Genomic DNA, 23591 nt, shown 5'->3' on the forward strand with positions numbered 1-23591 from the left:
AATATCGAGAAAACAACAAAAATCTTGACGTTAGAAAAACTAAACACTTGTATGTAAAAGGTATCCAATAAGCACTAGCAAGGAAGAATGTGCAGTCAAACGAAAAATAAGCATGAAAATAGAAACATACTCCTTAACGAGCACTCTTTGTAGAATTTGAGGTGACGAACGTCTCTCCTATCGGTAAACAATTTACGCCCAAATCTGCAATCTCATTGCATGTGTTTCCTGACAAAGTTCATAACTCTTGGCCTTTGCTTTTCAACAAGCCTCACAAGTCTGTTGAAACTGTTCAATTATTGTTTGTCTTGAAGTTCTCTTCTTCACACTTCACTGCATACGTTGGACTGTACGAGCATTTGCACGCTTCCCCGTGCCATCTCAATAATAATGATGCTCAATCATCCGAAATCTAGAGAGTCGAATGAAGGACGGAACACTGCAACACATCTGGTATCCAGATGGCCATCACAAGAGCGTCTCGTAACCACGTTGTGTTGTGATTTACAAAAGCTAAGCTTGAATAGGGTAATGCAAAAAATGGGCAGCAGTTCAATAATGTCCGGTTATGAACCTTAGCGATCACTTAAAGTTATATTGCACAAAAGGGGTGACCATGTATTTAAAAAAATTAAAAAAATTTAAAAACCATTACAACCACAATGCACTACAAAGCTGTAATTGAACATCAACAAACCGTCTTTAACCAAACAAAAAAAATCCTTCATGAGAAGGTTTGAAAACCTGAACAAGACAACGTAGATTGTAATACAACAAAAAACCAAACAATCGAAACTAAACGATCGTTCGACGTTACAAGGTCAAAAGCTACGACGACGACGACGACGACGGCAACAGAAATCAAAGCACCATGGGAATAAATGGCGACAACCGGACAAAACAGAGCAGAGAGGTTCCTGTTGTGTTTCACCCCAAAAAAGGTGCCAGTCTCGCAAGATGACCACTCGTTGACCTCATTGCAAAAAAAAGCGTTGTATAGACGCAGTGCCATAAAATCCAGCACTACGATAGGATACTTTTTTCCACCTCGGCCAAACCTCCCATTCGGTGTGACTTTCATGGACCTTCATTTGCGGTACGATGTCCGCGATGCATCGGAACACACTATCGGCGAGCATTTATTGGCCACTGGTTCTCCAATTTAACAGGAGGTTTCGTTGCATCTTTTTTTACGATTCGTCTTTCTCGGTGGCCCTAAAAATGCTCCACCGACTTTCTAAAATACTTTCTACATTTTTCCGCGTGCGCAAGGCATTAATCATAAATGGTAATTTAAGCACAACCTCCATGCCACCTTAAATTCCGTTTCGCTCCTTTCCCCTTTCCAGTCACATTCAAACAGCTCGCAACTGTTGGGAACTCTTTCGCTTTGATTCGGCTTTTATCAGCGGTCGCTCGTAAAAAGCTTGTTTGAATTTTAGAGTGTACTGAAGCAAACGGATGGACAAAGGCAGGGTAGGAGCCCGCGGGCAACACAGCACACGCAAACTAACGAAATACTTCCCGAGATATCCTTATCCGTTCCAACGATCACAACATGAGGAAGGATTATTGCTGCGGATTGGTCGAGCTCGTGAGCGAGCTATGTTGTTGTTGCTGCTGCTGCTGCATCTCCTCACGTGGCGCACATCGCATGAGCCGTCGTTGAATGGCGTAAGCGTATAAATTTCATTGAAATCCAATTTATTCCAACTCAACGCCATCTTGCCTGCCACTTGCTCTCTCTCTCCCCATATTTCCTCTTCCAGCTTCCAAACTTCGCGGTTATTCCAGTGGATTTTCTCTTCACCGCAAAACCGGCCGTACGGAACGAACGAACGTTGTGTACAACATCATCCCGGTTTGCCGCACCGAACGATGGCGCTGTTGTGGCAGGTGGCACATGTTGTGCACACGCTGGTAAAACATGAAAGCTGCGGCATGCCAGTGCGCTGGCAGCTGCTGCCCTTTGCACTTTTCTACCATCACAAAGCGTACGTACGCAGAATTCGCGTATGTGAGATCTCGATCATTCTTTCGAAAAATGGAACGAATGCATTCAGCGGCCTTGCTACACATACTCAGCATCCTGTCCGTCCTAGCGCGTTACTTGCTGCCGAGATTGTGATACATGCGGATTGGGAGACCGATGGATCATTCGAATTCCGGTGGAAATTTCGTCGAAATATCCTTCATTATGGATCTGTAGTGCAGCGTATTTGATGCATCGTATTAATATGTCGCAAACAGTGCGGCCAGATAAATTGGATCAAGCAATTCGCAGGATCGAGGTTGTGAATCCGTATACTAACAGCTAAAACCAAATGCGTCACAATCCTATTAATTTTACTATATGAATATGTACGCGAAATATGGCAATATCTGGATTGAATAACTAATCATTTAAATTATGCTAATTATACGATGAAAATCTTCACACATTATAAAATTATACATTATCAGATGTATGTATTTTATCTGTTACTTTATAGCAGATAAAATACATCCCCATGCATTTGTGCTAATCTCATATGCCACACTACCTGACTTGGCCTTACTAATTATCGAAACATGACTAACAACGGAGCGCATATTGTAATAGCTGGGGAAATTTCAAAATCTCCGGATATGGCTCATTGCACCATTGCGGGACAGTTGATTCACCCATGACCATCCTCATAGATAATGTTATTTGATGTGTCCATCAAAGGCTATAAAATGCGATTTTCTGATTAGATTACGGTGGCTCCAGTCAAGAGGCTAGCAAGATTCACTGATTAGATTAGAGTAGCTCCATCGATGGGTTTGGCGGGAATATCTGATCCACTGTCGCCATGCCATACAACTCATTTCCAGTAAACGTGTACTGCATCGTGTGTGCAAGGGTACCCAACGTAATACCCGAGGTTAAAACGTAAAAGATTTGCAAATTTTCTAGCACTAGGGAGTATTTAAAATTATTTTCATCAAAATCTTTCCCTTGATGGATCATTCATGTTGACTGTGAATACCAACCAGAACCCGATCGAAAATGTTTGAACAATGAAAATAAAGATCTGTTTGGTATTTTTTTCTCAAAGTCTAAGCACAATGATCGTTTCTAAACGATCCCGTAATTCTATTGTAACTGTGGCATTTCGTAAAACGAACACGCGCAAAGTCTCTCGAAACCGCAACCTGATACGAGCGAGTCGCCCCGTTCCCCACAACAGAGTCTGCAGTGTAGATGAAAGGTAGAAACATAAAACATTTTGCCTTCACCGCTGATGATGGTGTTGACGGCACACCGGTGGTAACCATTTCGTCGTTCGTTTCTGGTCAAAGGCGAATGTAAACCATCCCATCACCATCCTCTCCCGTGAAGCGAATGGGGCTAGTGCCAGCATACAACACTCAAACACAGCATATACCGCAGGCCAATGCAAACCAGCATCATGGTCGCTCGCTCGAAGCCCGGCACGGTTTTCCGACATAAGTTGGTTAATGAGTTCACCAGCTCCGACAATCTGCTGCATTGTTTCTTCGCCCAGGTCGCCTGCAATATTCGCCCCAGCACTAACGCACACATATCCATTCACGCCCGTTGTGCATTCAGCAACAACAAAGCAAGACCAAACACAAACCGGGAAAGCTCTTTTGGCTGTGCACCAAGAATCCTCTCGGTGGTTATTTGCAGAAGGGCTGGTTTTGCGGTTGCCCCCGCTCGTGGTAATAATGACGACGTTGACGATGATGTTGTTGGTTTGGTTGCTTGTCGGGTGGGCCATTGAATAGACATTCGCAGAAACTGCCAGGACACAAAAGGATTCATTGTATTCTAACTCATTGCAATGGGGTAACTTGACTTCAAGCCTAAACCATTTACATAAAATTTATAATTTGTAGTAGTAGTAGTGTATTGTTGTAAGGTGCTTAAAGGTCATAAAAGTATCCAACAACTGCATGCCAAGCATAATTTATAATCCAAAAGACGGCCTTTGACTAGTGATTCCAGATTATACAATGATGCCAGGCGCTCTTCCGTCAATTTATCCGGCAGAGCTGTCGCTAGTAGTATGACTAACCTGTGGATGCATGTGGCACATGATGTTCTTCCCCGGTAGTCCATTGTTGCCCGATGGTTCGCTGCACGCAGCCTCCTTCGGCTTGATCGTGTGCTCCTTGGTGATCTTTAGTCGCTGATGTGCCTGTACGCAGCTGTCGCAGATGAACTCGGCGCACTCGACGCACCAGGACGTGGCGATCGCATCATCGCTACAGCTGCTGCACTTGATTAGATCCTTGGTCGATTCCACGCTGCCCGGGTTGTCGTCGCCACTGCTGGCCGTCGTTTCGCTCAGAAACACGTTATCGATGATGAACTCGAGCCGACTCTCCATCTTGCAGATCGGGCAGAAAAATGCCGCACCATGCGCCTGGTCCTGGAACTTCTGCTTAACGCACGCATGGCAGGCGATGTGCAGACACTCGAGTAGCTTCGGATGATCGTTCGGTGTGAGCGTTTGCTGGCACCAGACACACTTCGATGGAGCGGGTGGCTCATTTGCTGTTTCCGCTGTATCAATCTGTACCGAATGAAGAAAAAAAAAAGCAAACCATAATTAGTGATGCTACACGTGGTCACCGCTTCGCTATCTATCTTGTCTATTCCATCGGCCTACATCTTCCGACGCCGGCTGCATCTCGCAGGAGTAATACTTGAATGATAAATTGCGCGTAAAACCAACACTTCTCATCACGGTGGACGATGATCAAACAATCCCCCTTTCATACAAGGTCTATAAACTACAAAACGAAGCGCACAGTACTTTGCAATTCAATTTTCGCACCTAGTTGAAGGGTCATTTGACACTGAACTGAACCTGTGAGACCGAGGTACACACAGCTTAGCCGGTTGTGCGGTACAATCTAGCATTGCTCAACCAAGGGAAGCACCACCAGCTGTTGGGGACCCCACGGTATCCACGTGTGTCAGTACTGACGATTAAAATGCGTATAAAAAATGGTCGCAGTCAGGAGAGCCACGTCAGCGTATCACTGAAGACAAGCGAATCGGTTGCTCGTCGAAGGACGAATAATCAACTACCACGTCAGTATTCTTGTTTGAAATGGGTTTCTAACGCTTTTTCCTTTTTTCCCTGAACGATTTGGAACGAAATACTAAATATCATCATACTATGGATGATTTCTGGAGTTATCAGTGTCCATGTAAATGCAGGGACGAGGGATAGTGCCGTATCATCACCAGCTCTTTCGGTCAGTCCAGTGCCAGCTTTTAATTGGATCTTTCGAAACTAATTGAACTGTCAAAGGCGAATGGAATTAATGGAGCAATTAAAACGTCATTTCAATTGGATACGTCAATAACATGCGCCGATGCGTCACTATCGTGGAACAGACGTACAGAACACACGTTATCTCATTTCACGAGAGTGCGAATGAACCAAATTATTCCATCAGAATTAAAAAGAATGATAGCAAATAAATGGGACTGTGACGAAGAGTTACAACCGCAATCAATAAGTTTATCTAAACTCATTACCCAGTTGAGGTTTCGAACACAACAGATTCGAAGCCTCTTTCCTGTGGTGTATGAGTGCGAATGTGATCGTCAAAGGTAGTACCCGAAACACAGGAGCTGCGCTCTCCATCCAATCCCTCTAAACCACGTTATCGGGTGGGGTTAGTGGTTATATAAGATAAACAGACGCCAGACTATGTACAACATACCGAAATTATGACGCAGTCTACATTTCCACTTGCGCTTACCGAGATAACGCACTGGCTGATTCGATACGTTTTTTTTTTTCTGTTGCTTCAGCATGGTTTGACCAGTTTGAGTTGCGCCAAACTTTATAAATCTTCGACCATAAGCAGGCAGGCAGGTCAAGATATGGAACAGCATTTCCTACAGCGATTCCTTGAATTTAAGTCGTAAAGCGCCAGAGGGAGGCGAAGTAAATAAGAGCGATAAAAGTAGATTGATGTTTTATGTTTATCTTGATAAAATATAATCTCCTTCGTTAACGGGACAGTTCGTTCCACCCGAGAGGAAGCAGTTTGGCAACGTTGCAATGTTCGCGTGATGGCAGCGCGGTAAATAAACCCCCAGCTCGCAATTTAACGTGCGGCGAATGCCAAACTCGGTTCGGAATTTGCAAAACAAAAAAAAACGCAAAGAAACGCAACGAATCCATCGAGGTAGTTTGCGGTTTCTTATCTGCGGGCTGTAGCCACAATCTCTACGTTTGGCTTTGCCAGAAATACTATAACAGGGCTACGATTGCAAGCTTGTTATTGCGCTTTCGCCGTTTCTCTGAAATTGGCAAGCGCCGTCTAGAGATTTCTGACGGTTAACAATCGTCATGTGCTTTCCATAGTTAACAACATCGACACGATGATTTGTTTTTGTAATAAATAATCAGAGTCAAAAGGGTTAGTTTTAGCTTCTCACTTCGAACAATGACGCAACTGATAACGCTCTAGTGAGACGGGAACGAGGAGTGTTCATCAATTAGTCATTAATGCGGCGGCTTATGGTTTACCCAAAAACTTTTGACAGATTTGTCACATTTTAAAGTGCCTGCAACGAGTAGCGTTCAGCCATTCCACCCGAAAGCCCAACCGTTTTCGATCATCCAGAAGGAGTGTACCAGAGTCTCTCGCTTGCTCGCTCGTTCTCGCTGGCAAAGTTCATCACGAAAACAATGACTACCCAAAATGCAATGCGCGACGCTTCATCAATCATCATTCATCTTAATCAACCGATGCTCTTTCAATAAACGATGAGGCGAAAGAGATGTGCAGGCGAGTCTCGGTTGTAAAATGAAAAATACAAAAGATGCTGTCTGCTGCTGTCGGTTGCCTCATGATAAATATTCATTTGCATTCCACGCTGATGAGGGATCGAGGTCTCAGCAGGTCAGGGCGAATAATACTTTTACACCGTCATGATCGTCCGTACACCACCACCACCACCAGCAGGGGAGCGAGGACAGTGGAAAAAAGCCAAAAATAAAACAAATCGATCATGTTTTGCCACTCATTTGGCTCATCAAAGCACATTCGAAAGTGAGTATATGACAGGCTGTCGCCCACTGCGCCTCCATCGACCGCCATCGTTCGTTTGGCTAAATTAAGAACGGACTGTCGTTAAACTTTTCGACCGGTGCATTACTGTCACTAACGTCATTAGGCAGTGAATGTGAAATTTCGTGTCGACGTACGTCACGTTTCCAAGGAACAGGAGGCCGCCTCTGCTTCTTTTCTCCAACGTGAGTTGCTAAAGGATGCGGAGGATGCTTCTTTATGAGCCATCGATCGATTGGACAAGCAAGCAAATTGTCTATACACTAAACCGCCCGCGAGATTATCGGTGATTGGATGCAGGAATTTAAAATTCCATCACGCATGCAATCCAACGTCACAGATATTTCACCTATCACCACTACCGCGCGCGCGCGCAGGCCGTACATTGACCTAAATGCAACCGAAACCACTCTGGGCGCTACCATAAAACTGTCTCTACCGGCATTCTCAACGGTGATCCGGTCATACAATTTTCGAGGAACATGTTTACGAGCCGGCAAATGGTTGAATCCCGAAAGACGGAAATGCAAAGCACGTCCCAAAGCATTTTAAATGTGAACTTTATCTGTTACCGTATTCTGCGAACATCAAATTATCGTCTTGGCACGGTGTATGCCCCTCACGAGCGTGTACCACTATTCGTGGAGGCGTACTAGTCCATGGAGCCATGAAAACGGCCTGGCCAGGGGTGGGTTGCGTCATAATTTATTATGGTCGCACAACAAATGGTCGCATATCGCCCACACGTGCAGGAAGAACAAGCAGGTGGGAACTCAGTTTATCACTACGATCACCTCGAAGACTACCACCGGAGTTGTCCAGTGGTGCAGTTGAGCTTCGCGTACGGCAAGTTACCCTGATAAGGTCATTGGAAAGCTGCACTGTCACTGTCACTGCAGACATCCGCTGGAGTTGTTGCTGGAGAGAGCGCTTCTTGCTTGTTTATCCCGTGCGTCACTTTCCTCTGCCACCAGGCGGAACTGGCGTGTGGTGGGCGCGCATGTGCCGCGGCACCAAGTTCAGTGCATGAGGGAAGCGCGTTTCGCAACCGACTACGTATGCGCCCGAACCGATAAGTGGGATCACCGCCAACCGGCGACGGACTAGGTGGTGTTGCCGATGAGTTGGTGCGCCAACCATATAGCTGTGACAGGCAGACAAGTGCTCACTGCCTCTTCCTCCGCACACACTCCAGGGCGTTTGCCACCACCACCCTTTTTGGTGTGATCAGACAGGTTGACTTTTTCGAACCCAAACCGCACGCCAAAGAACGCACGCACACGTCACCGGCCACCGGCCACCGGCCGCGTCATCTCGACGACAAGCGGCCTACTTCCACCCTTCCCACGTGTGCACCAACCAAGCAACGTGGACGAGAAGGCGAGGCGAGGACCCCAAACCACACCACGCCACACCGCACCGCAACACCGTTTGTTTCTAGCACCGAAACCCCTACGCACTGTTATTTGAATTATTTGAAAGAAAAAGGAAGGTTTTCTGCTCGCTCGTGTCACGATCGTCACGATCTTCCTCCCCCGGAAATGTGGAGCATCGCCGAACGCGGTTAGATCACACGATAGAGAGGTGTGTACGAGCAGCATCATCGCGCGTAGGATTCACGATCGGCAAGCGCACGCGATCGTTGTAAATGTTTTGAAACCATGAAAAAAAAAAGTAACAGCTAGCAACACCCACGTCGACGCCGCACAAAGATGGATGGTTGTTTCGCTTCCATAAAAAAAAAACACTTAAATCGTAAAATTCGTTTTGCTAAAAACTAGATTACTTCCAACGATAAACCATCCCCCAGTTGCGAGCATCCGAAGCATCCAGCATCCAAGGCAAACCCAGAACGAGAACCGAAGAAAGAGAGAGCGAGCTGGTAATCTGATTAATGTTATCTGATTACCGTAATTGAGCTCCATAGTAATTGCATCCAATCAAGGGGAGCGCCCGGACCACGTCGAGCGATGGATTCTTCTTCCACGTACATTAACGAAAAGCTCCGCACACAAAATGCGCAGAGCTCTGCGCCCTTGCCCCTGCCGGAAACACGAATCCCTACTACTATCGTCCTCCGCCCTCTCTCTCTCTCTCTCTCTCTGTCTGTTAAGTCGCCAAGATTTACGACAAAAGTTGAATCCGTCTACGACGACTTAAAGTTAGATAATGTGCGCTACCCTTCCCACCTCTCCTCCTGCCCACTTTCTCTTCTCACTCTATTTCTGGTGACAGCAACAGAAATGTAATTAATATGGCATTACGGTTTTCAATTCATCGCAGAATCGCGGTACTGAAACGTGCCCGGTTGTGTGAGCAGCAGCAGGAGCAGCGGGACACCGAGAGTTGCCATTCTCCAGCAGATTCTTGCTGCAAAAGGTAGCAGCGCAACAATGATGTCTTGATAAAATATTTGAAAAAACATTATCATAAAGAAAATATTCCAATTGTGCGAAACTTTCACGTCATGGCCCTTCTTTTCCAATCTCCACTCGGGAGGTCGGTGTCTCCCTTCTGCTGCTGGAGGATGCTAGTTCCCAGGAAGCACGAGGATCAGGAGTGAGTGAGCGTGCGCCAAGTTTTATTAGCTTTTCTCGTCCTTTCCGTCCTTCATGCTTTGATTCACAAAACGTGCAGGATATATCCTGGCAGCAGGCGTCCCAGTCCAAGACACTACGTCACTGCAGCACCACCGAACCACCAGTGGTCCTGATCCTGACTGATGCTCCGGCACCAAAGTTGCCACGACTTCCGTGCCATACCATGGTGTGAGTACAAAAAGTTCAACCGAAAAAAAAAACCGTACTCCACCGAACTCACCGAGGGCATTCCCGGGCGCAAAGTTAGGTCGAAGAAGCTTTTCCGGCGAATGGGAATGAGAATTTAAACAAAATATTTGCCAAGACTTGTATTTATGTTGAATTTAAATGAAAGATTTTTCATTCGGCGCACCACCGTCCGTCGCACTAGACACTTGGAGCGGGGGTGCACGAATCTGTAGCAGCTTTGTGCAGTGCGCTTTCGCGTGTTGTTTTCATTTTTACCCCAGGACCTCCCTCTGCTACCGGGGAAGAAGGCCAGAGCGGAACCGAGCGAGGAAGTAAAATTAAAATGTATTCAAAGAAACAAATCCTCTTATTTAAGCAGAAACACTGTGCACTTCGTGGCAGCACAAGGCGCGACAAGGGTTGCGATCTGCCGCTAGATCCAAAACATTTGCTGCAGTTTCCCAACCAAACCAACCCAGCAACCAACCCAGCAACCAACTCGGCAACCGGATGGAGTGTGCTGGGTGCAGGGCAATGGGTTGGACTGGATGGCACCAGGGTGGCTTCTTTCAAATCCTTTTAGCTGCCCTGAGCTTCTTTGATACTATACTTTCATCCACGGACGCCGCCGGGTGCGGTGCGCAACCATAAATAAACGGCTTATGGTGGAATGGGAGAAGGGTAGCGTGGGATATGGATGGTAGGATAATGTCGACACGAGAATCGCGATCAGGAGCGCTCACCGTTTCGGTGAGCACATCGGAAGTGGAGTGCATTGCGCCGGGTGAGCACGGGCATTATGCTTCGATGAATGGCGTAATCAATTCATCGCCGAAACCTTTATCCCCAGATTAATAGCAGCAGCTGCTGCTGCTGGTGCTGACGGCAACGCACCGATGTACATCAGGGTTCCATGGGTGTGCGCTGTTTTCGCTTGTGCAAAGCCAGCCAGCATAAGTCCAAACATTCTACATTAAGCGCATAAGTATGTCACAACAACTCGTAGTGCTGGAGCAAATTTCACACAGGGCATATTGATGGAAGCAAGAAAGCTTCAACAATCTGCAGAATTGTTTAAGAGAACACTGAGAGTGGAAGAGTATAGTTATAAATAGATATTTACGTGAATAACTAAAATAAGAGAAAAATAATATAGATAGGACATAGTGTAACTATCTTAGAATCTTATCTTAGAATTATAATAAAAAAAAAAGGAAACTCTATGTTGAACAGCGAGTACAGTCGACAAAATATAGAAATTCCATTTCAACATTAAATTTAAACGGAAAAGAACTTTTTCACTTCTTAATTCCGTCGTTAATGCCAACCAAACCAGCCAAGTCTACTGCAAGCTCAATAGCCGGAAGCCAAATCGAAAGAAGAATGTATCCAATGGTTCACGCGTTCGAAAAGAAGCGTCACCACCAAGTACCACCGCTCGTGTGTTGCTCGATAACACCATCTCCCCTATCTCCACCGGCGTTATCTAATCAATGGGATTATTTGCCCGAAACCCATAAGTCCTTGTCTGGCCGACGCAGCCGCCGAACATACCGATCCGAGCACAGAGTTGTGGATTGGTTGCTGTTGCTGTGGCGGAGGGAGGCAGCGGGAGGTTTGGATAAGCGTTGTTGAAGTACAAGGTAAACATTGGGCCCCCACCAAGCAAACAGTATTAGCCAGGCTCGTAGTTCGTAGATAGCGAACGCTGGGCAGCATCATCGTGGTCGTGGTAAGGGTCTCCAGAATGTGTCTCGAAAAAGGATCAAAGTTTTTGGGCGGCATCACTCTTTGAGCTGGGCCACGTTAGAAACGGGTACGGGTGCGTACGAAAACATGTTGGAGAATTTCGGTTTGAACGAACTCACACACTGGATCCCAAACCTGGAGGTCCCAAGTCCGAAATCCAAAGAACCAGAGAGCGCGATGGGCCCCGTGGCACGTGCGCTGTGGTGAAAAGTGATGGACTTGGAACAACACAATGGACACATGTTTTTCCCACTATTCTCACTCGCTTCCAAACAGCCGAATAATCCAGTTTCGTACCAGAACAAAGCAAGAGCTAAGGAATAATACATCGACTTTTGTTGGTATTCCAAGTAGAAGGAAGCTGGGTATCACCAAAGAACCGGTGCTGGAAGCTTTTGTCCTGGATCGCAGGGCTGCTTAACCAGTCTGTTTTGAAAAGGTGATTGAATGAATTCTACACTTCATCCAATTTTGTTGACTATTTCTAGTTCAACTAAAACTCGATCCGGATTATGCTTGAACATGAAAGAACATAATCCTCTGCTCACCACATGCTTATCGATGGTAAAACCTGGATGATTTTACAAATTTCCATGTTATATATTAGTAGGTTGATACAACTCAAAATATATGCTCCATTTATACGCTCTATCCTAAGGTATTGCCATACGTCGACACTAACAGAATTCTGTCTTAATGTATAGAACATTCGCCAACTTTCTGGCAAAAGTGCATGTCACTTTTCGTCAATTTCAGAGAAGCGTTTTGCTCAAGCGATGCGGTCAATTGCTGTGCTTCTATCAAATTTAAGATCAGCATTTTATTCTGTAGCGAAAAAAGCCTCAAAATTCTGCAGGAGCACAAAAAAACCAAAAAGACAGCAATGAAAGGGTACAAAAAACGGTCATTTTTTCAAAAAGGAACTGACAAGTTCGACGCGCACACAGTGCACGCGCTAGTGGGGACGCAGGGTTATACAGCACCGTCTCTAGAAGCCAATACCCTGCTTCCCCGGCCAAGCTGATAGCGATGCGTCTTTTACTGTTCCCAGAATGATGATCACATACCCACATGTTTGATGAATCATGCTGCCCTTCGCTGTGACGATTGAAATGAGTTTCCCGAGATGAAATAGCCGTTCACAAACAACAACAACCGCACCGCACACCACCATCATCAAAAGCGGATCACGATGCAAGCGTTGTTTGCTTTGAAGTTCCCTTTCCTCTCTCGTCTGTTCATTGTTGCCGAGGTATCGACGACTACGGTGGCCCATCACGCGAATGGCCATTAACCAGATACACATAAACTTCTACTCCTGCGGTGGGGGTTTCCAGGAGCAGTGCTTCAAAACATAATACAAACCCGTTCGCTCTATTGTTCACTGGCTGCTGCTACCGGTGCTGCGCTTTGTCGAATGGACAATGTACTCCAATTCGGTGTGTCTTGGAAACTCATCATCTCAATGAAACAACCGATGATAACAATGAATCGCAATGTGCTGACTAACAGTCGGAACTCGTCCGGGGGTTCACCTCCCCGACCGCGATTGTAATTAGGAGGAGCCTGGCGGCGTCGCTTCCTAGCGCCACCACACCACGCCACTGCGTTTCCGGAGTTTAATTGGAAATGCAAAAGATTTAGTTGAAGATTAGAGAGCTTCATGGTTTTAGACGGTAACCGAGAGGATTAAGGATTGTGCTCGTCCGCTATCGGTTTAGTCCTGGTGCTGGCATTAATGCAAATACCATTCCTCGAACAGAGAGAGAGAGAGAGAGAGAGAGAGAGTCATCGGATCGGAAACAGACAGCACCACGTGCGTCCATACCTCACGTGCAAAAGCGTACGTAGTGAGAGTGGCGTCTCGATACGATGTTACCATCTCAGGACCACCATTTGGTGGTGCCGGAATGCCACCACGCGATTCATATAAATAAATAACACCCATAATAATAAACGACTAGCATTAACCCCAAAAAGCGGCCATTTCACAACGGCGACTACCGGTGCCGATGTCTGTTTCCTGTCTCAGCACACCCCCCTACCTACTCCTCCTACTCGCCTACTTGGCCTCGTCCTGCTGCGAGACGACCCACGGGGATCGCCCGCCCGCGGTGAGTGGCAAACTTATAGCGTGCTGCGCAGCACCTCAGAGAGGGGGGGTGGCGGCGCGCATGTGCACACGAGAGCCACTAGAGAAGTGAGATTTAAGGTAACGTAAATGCCAACAAAAAAAAACCGCCCAAGCGGCCATTCACCAAAACGCACTGTGTGCCGATCTGCTTCGTCAGGGAGGAATTTATATTACAAAAAAAATTAAAAAAAAAAGAGAAAAGATCATCAACCAGCAGCAGCAGCAGCAGCAGCAACGATGATGGCGTTCCACTTAACCGCGTCGGGAGGAGAGGTGTCCTCTATCATCAACCCCCTGGTCCCTGGCTCATGTTCCGGCCGGCCGGCTTGTACCGCGACGTTGCCAAACCTTTAACGACGCACAACAACGACGCTCAGCTCACCGGAGCTGAGGGGTGCAGAGCAGTTGGGCATGGAATGATGGCAACGTGGCGCACCGACGCTCGCACGCACGCACACTCGCGCTAATGTCACGTTCATCGTTTCGTCGTTTCGTTTCCGTTCCACTGCTCCTCATTCAACATTATTTGACAAGGCACAACAACGAGGCGGAAGCGACAAACGCGTACTTAAGGGTTCGCGCACGCAAACGGTGACACGATGGTGCGCGTAATGACCCTCTTCCGTTGGCACCGGACACGAAACGATGATCACGACCAATCACTAGTAGATCCTGACGTCGTAGTAGCACCACCAACACCCCGTAAGCAGCATTAAAAAGATGTCGAATGTTTTTTTTTTTTTTGTAAATCATTTCCCGTGTGCTCCATTATCTTATCAGCACCGAAACAAGTTTTGTGTGGTTAGCGCGAGATAAGTTACCAAAGATCGGAATGCCGGACAAAAAGCGAAAAACTGAACCGTCTCCTGACAGACAGAGGCGCGCGGCCCGAGAGAAGAATGTTATATTGGCGCGTCCTCGTCGTTCTTGGTTTTTGGTTTCTTCTTTTTTTCGTCCCTAAATGCCTCGTCGCTTGTCTGTCGCGCAATGGTAACGCGTGATTTATGTCGTTCGCAGTAATACACACATCAATCAACCAAACTAATCTTTCACTCTCCATCTTCTCTGTCTGCTCCTGCGGCTCACCAAAAGTGTCCGGTGTGTCTGTGGCACGGAACCTCAATGATTTCTCACAATTCGCAGGTGAAGGGCATCACGCGCGTGAGAGAGCCATCGTGTCGGTGGCAAGATGGAGAGGTAGGAAAGGTGGCGTGGGGCTGACTGCTTGTGATTGACTCGTGTCCGCAATCATCTATCTGTTTTCTGGTTTTGCAGTCCTCTTCCCTTGTGATTTATTACAAGATTAGTGTCAAAATAGTATAGGAATGAATGATAAACTCATAGAGTAATGTTAAAGGACTTTAACATTCTTTTCATTCATTCAATAAATAGCTCGCACAACACACAATCGGTTGTGATTTATGCGAAAGCTATGGATAATCTAAAATTTAGAATATCCAAGCTAATCCTTGTGCATTGTCCGGAATAATAGCAGCACATTCAAATGTTTATAACACCAGCAACTAATCCTCTTTAAAGGAATAAATTTCTTTTTATAAGTAGATATAATATGATATCCATACAGAGTTCTATTTGAAATGTTTGTAAAAAAAGAGCAAACTAAGAAAAAAATATATCGGAAACACTAAATTAGAAAAAAAGCTATCGATTACATGAAAGTAATTATGGCATTGCCAGAGATAACACGTCATTTGTGACAAAATCTTTTAAACGGAATATATGGAGATAATATATTGACTTTTTTGCTGTTGTACTGAAACATATCTAACATGAAACGACTAATGGAAATATCTGGTCTTTTTGATACAATCATGTTCATTGCCAATACCACTGCGTGCAATGCCACATGACATAATTATTTATACTACACTAATAAATCCCTTGTTGTGACCAATAAACCTACTTTATCACCAGTTTCCGTTTAATGGTCGTATTACTTCCACAGCGTGATAGAACAAAACCGAATTCCAGCACACAGTACGTACACTTCATCCTGCTTCACAATGTAGGCACATAGCTAAAGCTATCAGTCGTAAAGAAGATTATCATTTGAGAGCGCCATAAAAACTCCAACCATGATATGCCTTCATATGCAAGCCAAACAATGTCCTTCGCAAGCGATAGTCGGTCGACGACGGCGTTGGTGCTACAACAACATTTGCCAGCTTTCGCCTTTATTCCCGTCAAACTGTAATCACAGCAAAAGCAGTTGCTCCAATTCGATACTGCTCGATAACGGTGCCAAAAGGGTGCGGTGCAAAAGCTCGCCGCATGTAACGGACCGGACCCGACCATCATGATTGGATTTCCAAGCGAAATTTGTTTTTCAACGAAAAACCATACCACTACTACCGGTACAGGCGAACACAACGATTATTGCCGGAACTCTCGCGAAACCGTGTACGGGAAAGGACTATGTAAATTGCATTCGATATTAGCCGACTTTATGTTTATTGCAATAGCGACGACGCAAATGACTCTAAAAAAACAGGGGGGGGGGGGACAGGAAAAAGGGAAAGGAGGCAGAGCAGCGAGTGGCCGGAACACCACCGGCTGAAGGTTTGGAGCTGGTGGTCGGTCAGGATAATAAACAACGGCAATTCGCAAGCTGATGCTTGTGGTGCTGCTGGAGTTACTGAAGCCCCTGAGGATGATGAAATAAATAATTCATCCCGCGTACCATAAATAAATAATTCATTCCCGTTTGATTGTACGCGGCCATAACATAAGCGAATAAAGCTGGTCATCATATTCCAGAGCGCAGTATCCACCGTACAGTACACCTTGGATGATCCTTGGACGCAGCAGCCACCACTCGGGTTGTGCGTTTCGTGGAACTTTCCACGAAGCCGACGACAAGTGAAATTATTCATCAAAAGGGAATATCATGCGGTGTACATATGGGCGGCGACCGTGAAGTGTGTGCGCTCGCATAAATCATACACGTTTTGTTAGTTCAAATCACATCCATTTCCCCGTCCATTAATGGTCTATCCACTAATCGTCACAGGCTTTGATCAAACAAGAGCTAGAGCGGCAAAGTCATGCGAAATATCATCCCAGATGGAGAGCTACGGAGCTAGAAGCCTTTGATAAATCGTATCGTAATTTTATGTTCCCGGTTCAGCATTTTAAATGAACTTTCATAAAACTCATCATGTCGCAGCGCGGGCAATCGAAGAGATAAATCTCATTTTCTCATGCTCGTTATCATGCTTCCTGCATCTTTCACCATTCAACCGACGCGACGCGGTGGTAGCATTCCGGACCTTGTGCAGCTCCTCTCCGCCCAGCGGCTGCTCCTCCCTAAGCGCTATCTTTATCATTAAATTATGTTAGTCACCCGAGACACGGCGGGAGCTGGAGAAAGAGAGATAGAGTGTAAGGGATAGAGACAGAGAGGGACCGGGTAAGAGGGAAGCAATAAAAATAACCAGATGGAAATGAAATGAAAAATAACATTGAGATTGAGAGCAGATTGTTTTCAAAAAGCTTTCCGGAATGGTTTTCTATTTTTTCAACCAACGTTCCCACCATTCACGGCGAGGCGACACGAGGCGAGCGGTGAATCAGGGTATCGGTAGTCGACTCGAGGCATTGAAAATAATGGATTATAGTACCAGAAGAAGGCAGAAGGCACAAGGTAAATGGATCCTTGCAAGGATATCGATTTGCTTGTACTGAAGCACTTTAGACAACAAAACAGTTTCCCATCAATGTTAATGGCATTCAAGACAGTAAATTGTAGCCAGATATCTCTTAATGTGCTTAAGCTTGGATAAGGAAACGTGAAATAAAAATTGAAAAGTATAATTTATCATCAGAGCTCTTGCTCTGCAGCTTATCAAAAGCTGTGTTTGTTAGAAAAGTTTTACAGAACAAAACTCTCGGTGTAATATCTGTTTTGCATTTTGCAAAAGCGAATCAGACGCGAGTTTCTCCACAGAAGGATGCGAAGAACGTGAAAGCACCCGCACAGCGAGCCGAATAAGAGGATCAACTTGTGCAAGAGTACGACGCACGCTTGCAAGCCGTATCAGAACGGATTGCATTAGAGTGAAACATAAAATATAAAGACAGATAAATAAACGCAGCTTCGCCCAAAAAAAAAAAACAGCGACAAGCCATCATCACAAAACATTCCGTAGCGTATCTCCGGCAAACTTTGCTGCGGACGTTTGCCACGTTTATACGTTTCAAACAAATAAGCTCTTCTTTCTTCCAGCAGCTTAAGGGATTGTCATAAAAAAATAGCTTCATCGCAAAGTATTTTAAGTACCATCGCAGCAGAACCTCGCACTAAATTCAATTCTTGCACGAACCATCCTTATCCACATCCAATGGCTGAGGCATTTCCTCCATCGCGATGTAAATCTGGTTTTACGAGCAGCTGCAGCATCGCCAGCAGTACCATGGGGAAATGGCTCATAAAAAAAGGAAAGTTTTTGCGAGGAAATTTAAGAAAATTGAAATGAACACTTCACCAGCAACCGTCTGCATCTAACGAGCACTTCAAAAGAGAACGAATTGCAAAAAAGAATTGAGCCGAATAGCGGGCTTCAAGAGTGTACTATCCCAATGCTCATTAGTCTATTCGCAGCGTACAACCATTGCTCGCTCCACGGTCGAACAGAACAGAGGCCACACAATTCACTACAAACGCGCATAGAAATGTATGCAAAACACGAGGGAAAACATGGCTTGAATCGTGGTGCCGATTTGCATTTTCCGTTAATAGCCGTAGCGCACACACCTCACCACTCACCCCGGTCGATGAGATGCGAGCGAGCAAGGAGCGCTACCATCGTTCCAAGTGTCCTCTCTTTTTCCGAATTTACTAAATGGATTCACAAATTTGAATACAAAATGAATGGATTTTCCACTATCCATGCAGCAGGCTAGCGTCCGCTCATTTATGCACTAGGTGTTTTTAGCATATTATCAATGACCGCCCGGCCGGCAACAACACCTAGCAACCCCCCCCCCCCCCCTTTATTAACCTTGAATAGGTGATCAAACAGAAGACACCGTGCCGTACCGTTAAACAAATAAAAATGTTAATTACGTGTTGAAACAACGCGAGATACATCGCGTTGTGCCAACTTAAATTAAAATTCATTATCTGAAGCAGAATGTAAATAAGTTTGAGGTCCAGGGTCCGTTTAAATTAAGAAACAAGAACGTACAAAGCATTCTTCAACATAATGCGACTCCTTTGAGAATGATTTCAGAATATTCCGAAATGTACTCAAATGGGCACGAACCATCCACTGAATATCTGGATTGAGCACGCGACTGCCAGAGTAAGTGGTCGTTAAATTAATCTTTCGCCGATAACGCCACGGCTCTAGGTGAGTATAAAAATGATGAAAGCAGCATTAAGTTGAGCGGCCAGGCCAAACCATCGTTAGTTCCTATCGGATTGACCTCTCCCTGCCACACGGGATGGGGAAGGTTCTCGGCCTCGGTCCCGTAGGTTGTTGTTTATTTAATCCGGCTCTTCCGGCTCTCTTCGGACAAGGCCGAACCCCTCCTCTCCAACCACCACTTCCCATCCCGAGGCGCTTTTGTTATCGAGCGATTTTGCTGACAATAAACAATGGCTGGTAGCGGCCGTGGCCGTGGTGGCCCATTGGCGATGGTCGCAATCTGTGAAGCTGGAGCAGCAAATTAAGTTCATGAATATGGATTAACGATAGCGGCCGCGTTGTGTCTTGTCCTGCGTGCCCTCATCGTTCTGTCGTTGTTTTGCAGGATCGTGCGAGGAAATCATGCGGCTCACTAATAGAATGGCTTAAGAGAAAACATACACAAGCAAACATAACATTTATGAAAAATACATGAGACATGTGATGCGAGAACCCAATTATGTAGCTATGAGTCCCCGGGGGCCCATAATTGGGACCGTCGTTCAAAAGCACAGAAAAGTCGTTTAAAGCACAGAAAGAGAAAATTAAGAATGAAACCTCCGCTATAAAGTTATAAAATACGGTCAGTAAAATGGACCTTCTATTCCTGTAAGGAGCACAAGGAAGATTTTAAAAAATATATAGAAGTCATCAATCTGGAAAAGGAAATCAGTAAACAGATCCTTTTAGCCTGTTTTACCTTTTTTTAGGAACGAACAAAGAGAAAAACACGTTGAAAATAAAGCTTTAACGTAGTCACAGTAGATAACAGAAGTGGTTAACGAAAGTTGGTAGAAATATTTTTGAAAAAATTACTTCTTTCCTAAAAAAAAACATGCGGAATCTTATCCCAAAAACCAACGGGGTGTCACATAAATAAAACCAGGACATGTCACAGTTCAAATCCGGGGCTTATCGCACCACCCGTAAGGATTCGACGCCGCATCCCTCCCCGACTACCTGCGGGTGGTTCGGGTCAACTGCGTTGAAAAGCCGAAGCTGGTCGAAAGACAGCACTATCCGAAGGCACGACACGACACGCGGCATCATTCAACATGTTGTCGCATCCTTCTTCTCCACATCTCCGTGTAGCAGCAACAGCAGCAGCAGCAGCGTCTTCAAGGGCCACGGGGTGCTGGTGGCGCTACGAGCGAGGAGTACAGGGTCCGGGAAAACGACAGCTGCACCCTGTAATGTGCTCAACACACACCGATAGAGGGATGGTTGACTGCGCGCGCACACATAATCTCCTGCTGCGCGTTAATGGCCCCTCTTTCCAGCTCTTCCTCTTTTCCAATCCGCCGGCGTTCCATTTCGTTTCACTTCGCTACCCTTCTCTTCGCTCGATGCTCTCTCTCTCTCTCTCTCTCTTTCTGCGTTCGGTTTCCAGCGGCGCAAGTCACGCGGCCAACCAGCAAACAACGGCAACAGCGCAAAACCTGACAGAAGATACCCTCCGGACCGGAGAGATCAGCGAAACACACCATAAGCACGGTGACGACCACGACGTCGCTACCGGCAGCCGTGGCCGTCTATCTACTCCCGGTGCCCGGTCATGGTTCGCTGCGTGGCGCACGATCGTTGCGGCGGTGCGCGCCAACAGCATGCCAGAGTATCCCCCGGGGGCTAGAGCAAACGCGCTAACTACTCATGCGCGGCGCACACCCATCATTCTGCCACAACTACAAGCACACCAAAGGGGGGAAGGAAGAGGGGGGAGCGGAGTGGGTCATAAAATAAAGTGGCCAGCACCATCAACATCGTATGTCGTTGACGCCGCGGCCCACGGACAGGCGAAAATATTGCGCACCAACCTGGTACACGTTGGCGGTTTTAACCTCCAACCACCTCCCAAAGGGGAATTTGTTGGACGAAACAAAGGGGAATTTGTTGGACGAATTCGTGGTGCAATCGGCGGTTCTGGACAACGTTGCCAATGTTGCCCGGTTGGGAACCACCCTTCGTATATCGGATGATTGGACTTCAACTTTGAGCCGAAACAATGGGATTGTTACAGTTGTGTTCAAAATAATAGCATTGGCTGGTTCAAAAGCTAGAAAATAACATAAAATGATAATTCATGCATCGATTCGAAATCTGTTTGTTGTGTATACAAAAAGGAACAAAACTAAACAAGAATGCATAGTTTACTTTTTAAAATCAGCCCATTACTAAGGGCCAATTTAAATTAACTAAAAAAGTAGCTGTTCAAAAAAATAGCAGTGTTTCACCATTCCTAGTATTTTCACTCGAGAATATCAAATTTGAAAAGAAAAAAAGGTTCCGTGGTACTGATATTGTTTTTTCCACTTCAATACTTTGTAGAATAGCCTTTATTCTTGATTACAGAGGCGCATCGCTTAGGCATAGAGCTCCCAAGTCTTTGACATCGAGGGACAGGGATCGCAGCCCACGATTTACGAATTACTGACCAAAACTTTTCCATTTTCATCGGCTTTGCTTCCGAAACAGCACATTTGACATCTACCCATAGATTCCCAATCGAATTGAGATCAGGAGACGGCGCTGGTCACTCCATAACCTCGATGTTCTTCTGCTGAATCCACGCTTTTACGCGTTTACTAGTATATTTAGGATCATTATCCTGTTGAAATAAAAATTTCAATGGAATTTCTTCTTCAGCATAAGGAAGCATGACCTAGACAAGGATTCTGGTGTATGCATGATGGTCTATGATGCCTGGTATACGATAAAATGGCCAGGCAATATAGGAGGAAAAACATCCCCATACTATTATATTGGCCGCCTCATTTTTCAATGTCCTTACCGTATTCCGTGGTCGAAATTTTGTGGCAAATGGACGTCTTACGTACTAACGACGGTATTTTGATCCAAACAACGCTATTTTGGATTCATCAGATCACGAAACATTGCGTCATTTTTTCTTGGACCAGTCGACATGGATTTTTGAAAACTTAAGACGTTTAGCAACATGTTGATTCGTCAACAAAGGCACTTTACGAGGACTTCGTGCGTACAGATTAGCTTCTATTAATCGTCCCCTGACTGTTACTGTGCTCGCAGACAAGTCCAATGCATCCCTAATCCTGTTGGAAGTGATTGTTGGATCTCTCCTCGACATGTACACTATCTTTCGGCCAGTCTTCTGAGACGTGCATCGCTTCCGGCACTACTTTTTGCCTCCGCTTTCCATTTTAAATCATTGCTGATCATTTTGGCAAAGCACCCCAGTAGTTCTTGTACCTGCTGGTACGACTTTTCTTACATTTCCATATTTTTCAAATAAAATTCCGATTCTCATCAGATCAATGGTTAGAGGGTCCCATTTTACTGCTTTAAAAATAAAAAAGTCTTGCCTTTCGTCAATTTTTTGCTTTTTACATATTAACCGATTGATGGAAAAGCAAAACGTGCAAGGAAATTTTTTTAAAACACAAAATAACAATGAAAATAACTTAGAACCACTCACCACTGCTATTATTTTGAACAGTAAAAAACAGACGTTGCAGCAGTTTTTCGCGAAAATATCAGCAAGTTATGATATTCTTGGTGCAAGTAGTATGTCTATCTTATCAGTGATCCCATTACTACACATCCACATGATTGATTGATAAAATAGACAACGCATACTTGAATAATGATCATTTGTTTACTGGGTGGTTCGGCACTGCTATTATTTTGAACACAACTGTACCAGGGGGAACAGCAGATATGCTCGAATGCACGCCACTGCTGCAATGTCGGACCGGTGGCTCACCAGTGAGCAAATGATTCCACAGACCAGAGTTGGCCGCGTTGATAATGCTGCCATCACGCAATTGGGCGCGCAAGGGGCTCGGCTCTTCCGGATCCTGTCACAACTGGAATTGATGATTATGATTCGCAATGCCACAGTGTCCGTCTCTGGTTTGGTCATCATTGGCGACTTCTTCACCGTTGCCTAGACACACAACCGCAAACCACACGACGTTTTACGTTCCACTCGATTCCTTCCTTCTTCTCGATTTCTTCCTTGCTTTTATTTCACCTCTGTGCAGATGCCAAATGTACAATTTATGACTCTGGTGGCCATCGTCTCCTGGTGTTTTGCTTTTATTCTTTTCCGTTTTTTTTTCTCTCTTCGTGCTGCACAGCATGACCGGGCAAGGCAGCGTATGGTAGGGGAATAACAAAAAAAAAGCACCACAAAATAGGGCAATAAAAAAAAGCGAGTGGCAATGGGTTTAAAGCATCGCGTCATGTTGTGCGCCGCGAGCTGTACAAGCATTCTGTCTTATGTTCTGTTCTTTCTCGCGCTCACTCTCTCTCTCTTGTTCTCTATCTTTTGCTTCCTCATTTCTAATCTAACCGAAAGTAGGATGGACTTTCGAAGATAATTTGAAGAAACGCAGTTACAGCGAAGCTTATCAGGATGGTCCTGCGAGTGACTTTGCTGTGACC

General features: G+C 45.5%; 1 protein-coding gene across 4 annotated transcripts in view; it reads right to left on the reverse strand.

The window, feature by feature from the left end:
- LOC126581042 (transcription intermediary factor 1-alpha) overlaps window positions 1-23591 on the reverse strand; it is a 46202-nt gene that overhangs the window by 6601 nt on the left and 16010 nt on the right. For all 4 annotated transcript variants that reach the window (XM_050244470.1, XM_050244466.1, XM_050244468.1 and 1 more), the window contains exon 3: window positions 4065-4565. In XM_050244470.1, coding sequence (XP_050100427.1) covers window positions 4065-4565 — 501 coding nt within the window. The remainder of the gene's footprint in view (window positions 1-4064; window positions 4566-23591) is intronic.

The sequence above is a fragment of the Anopheles aquasalis genome, chromosome 2 (genome assembly GCF_943734665.1).
Source record: "Anopheles aquasalis chromosome 2, idAnoAquaMG_Q_19, whole genome shotgun sequence".
Lineage (NCBI taxonomy): Eukaryota > Metazoa > Arthropoda > Insecta > Diptera > Culicidae > Anopheles > Anopheles aquasalis.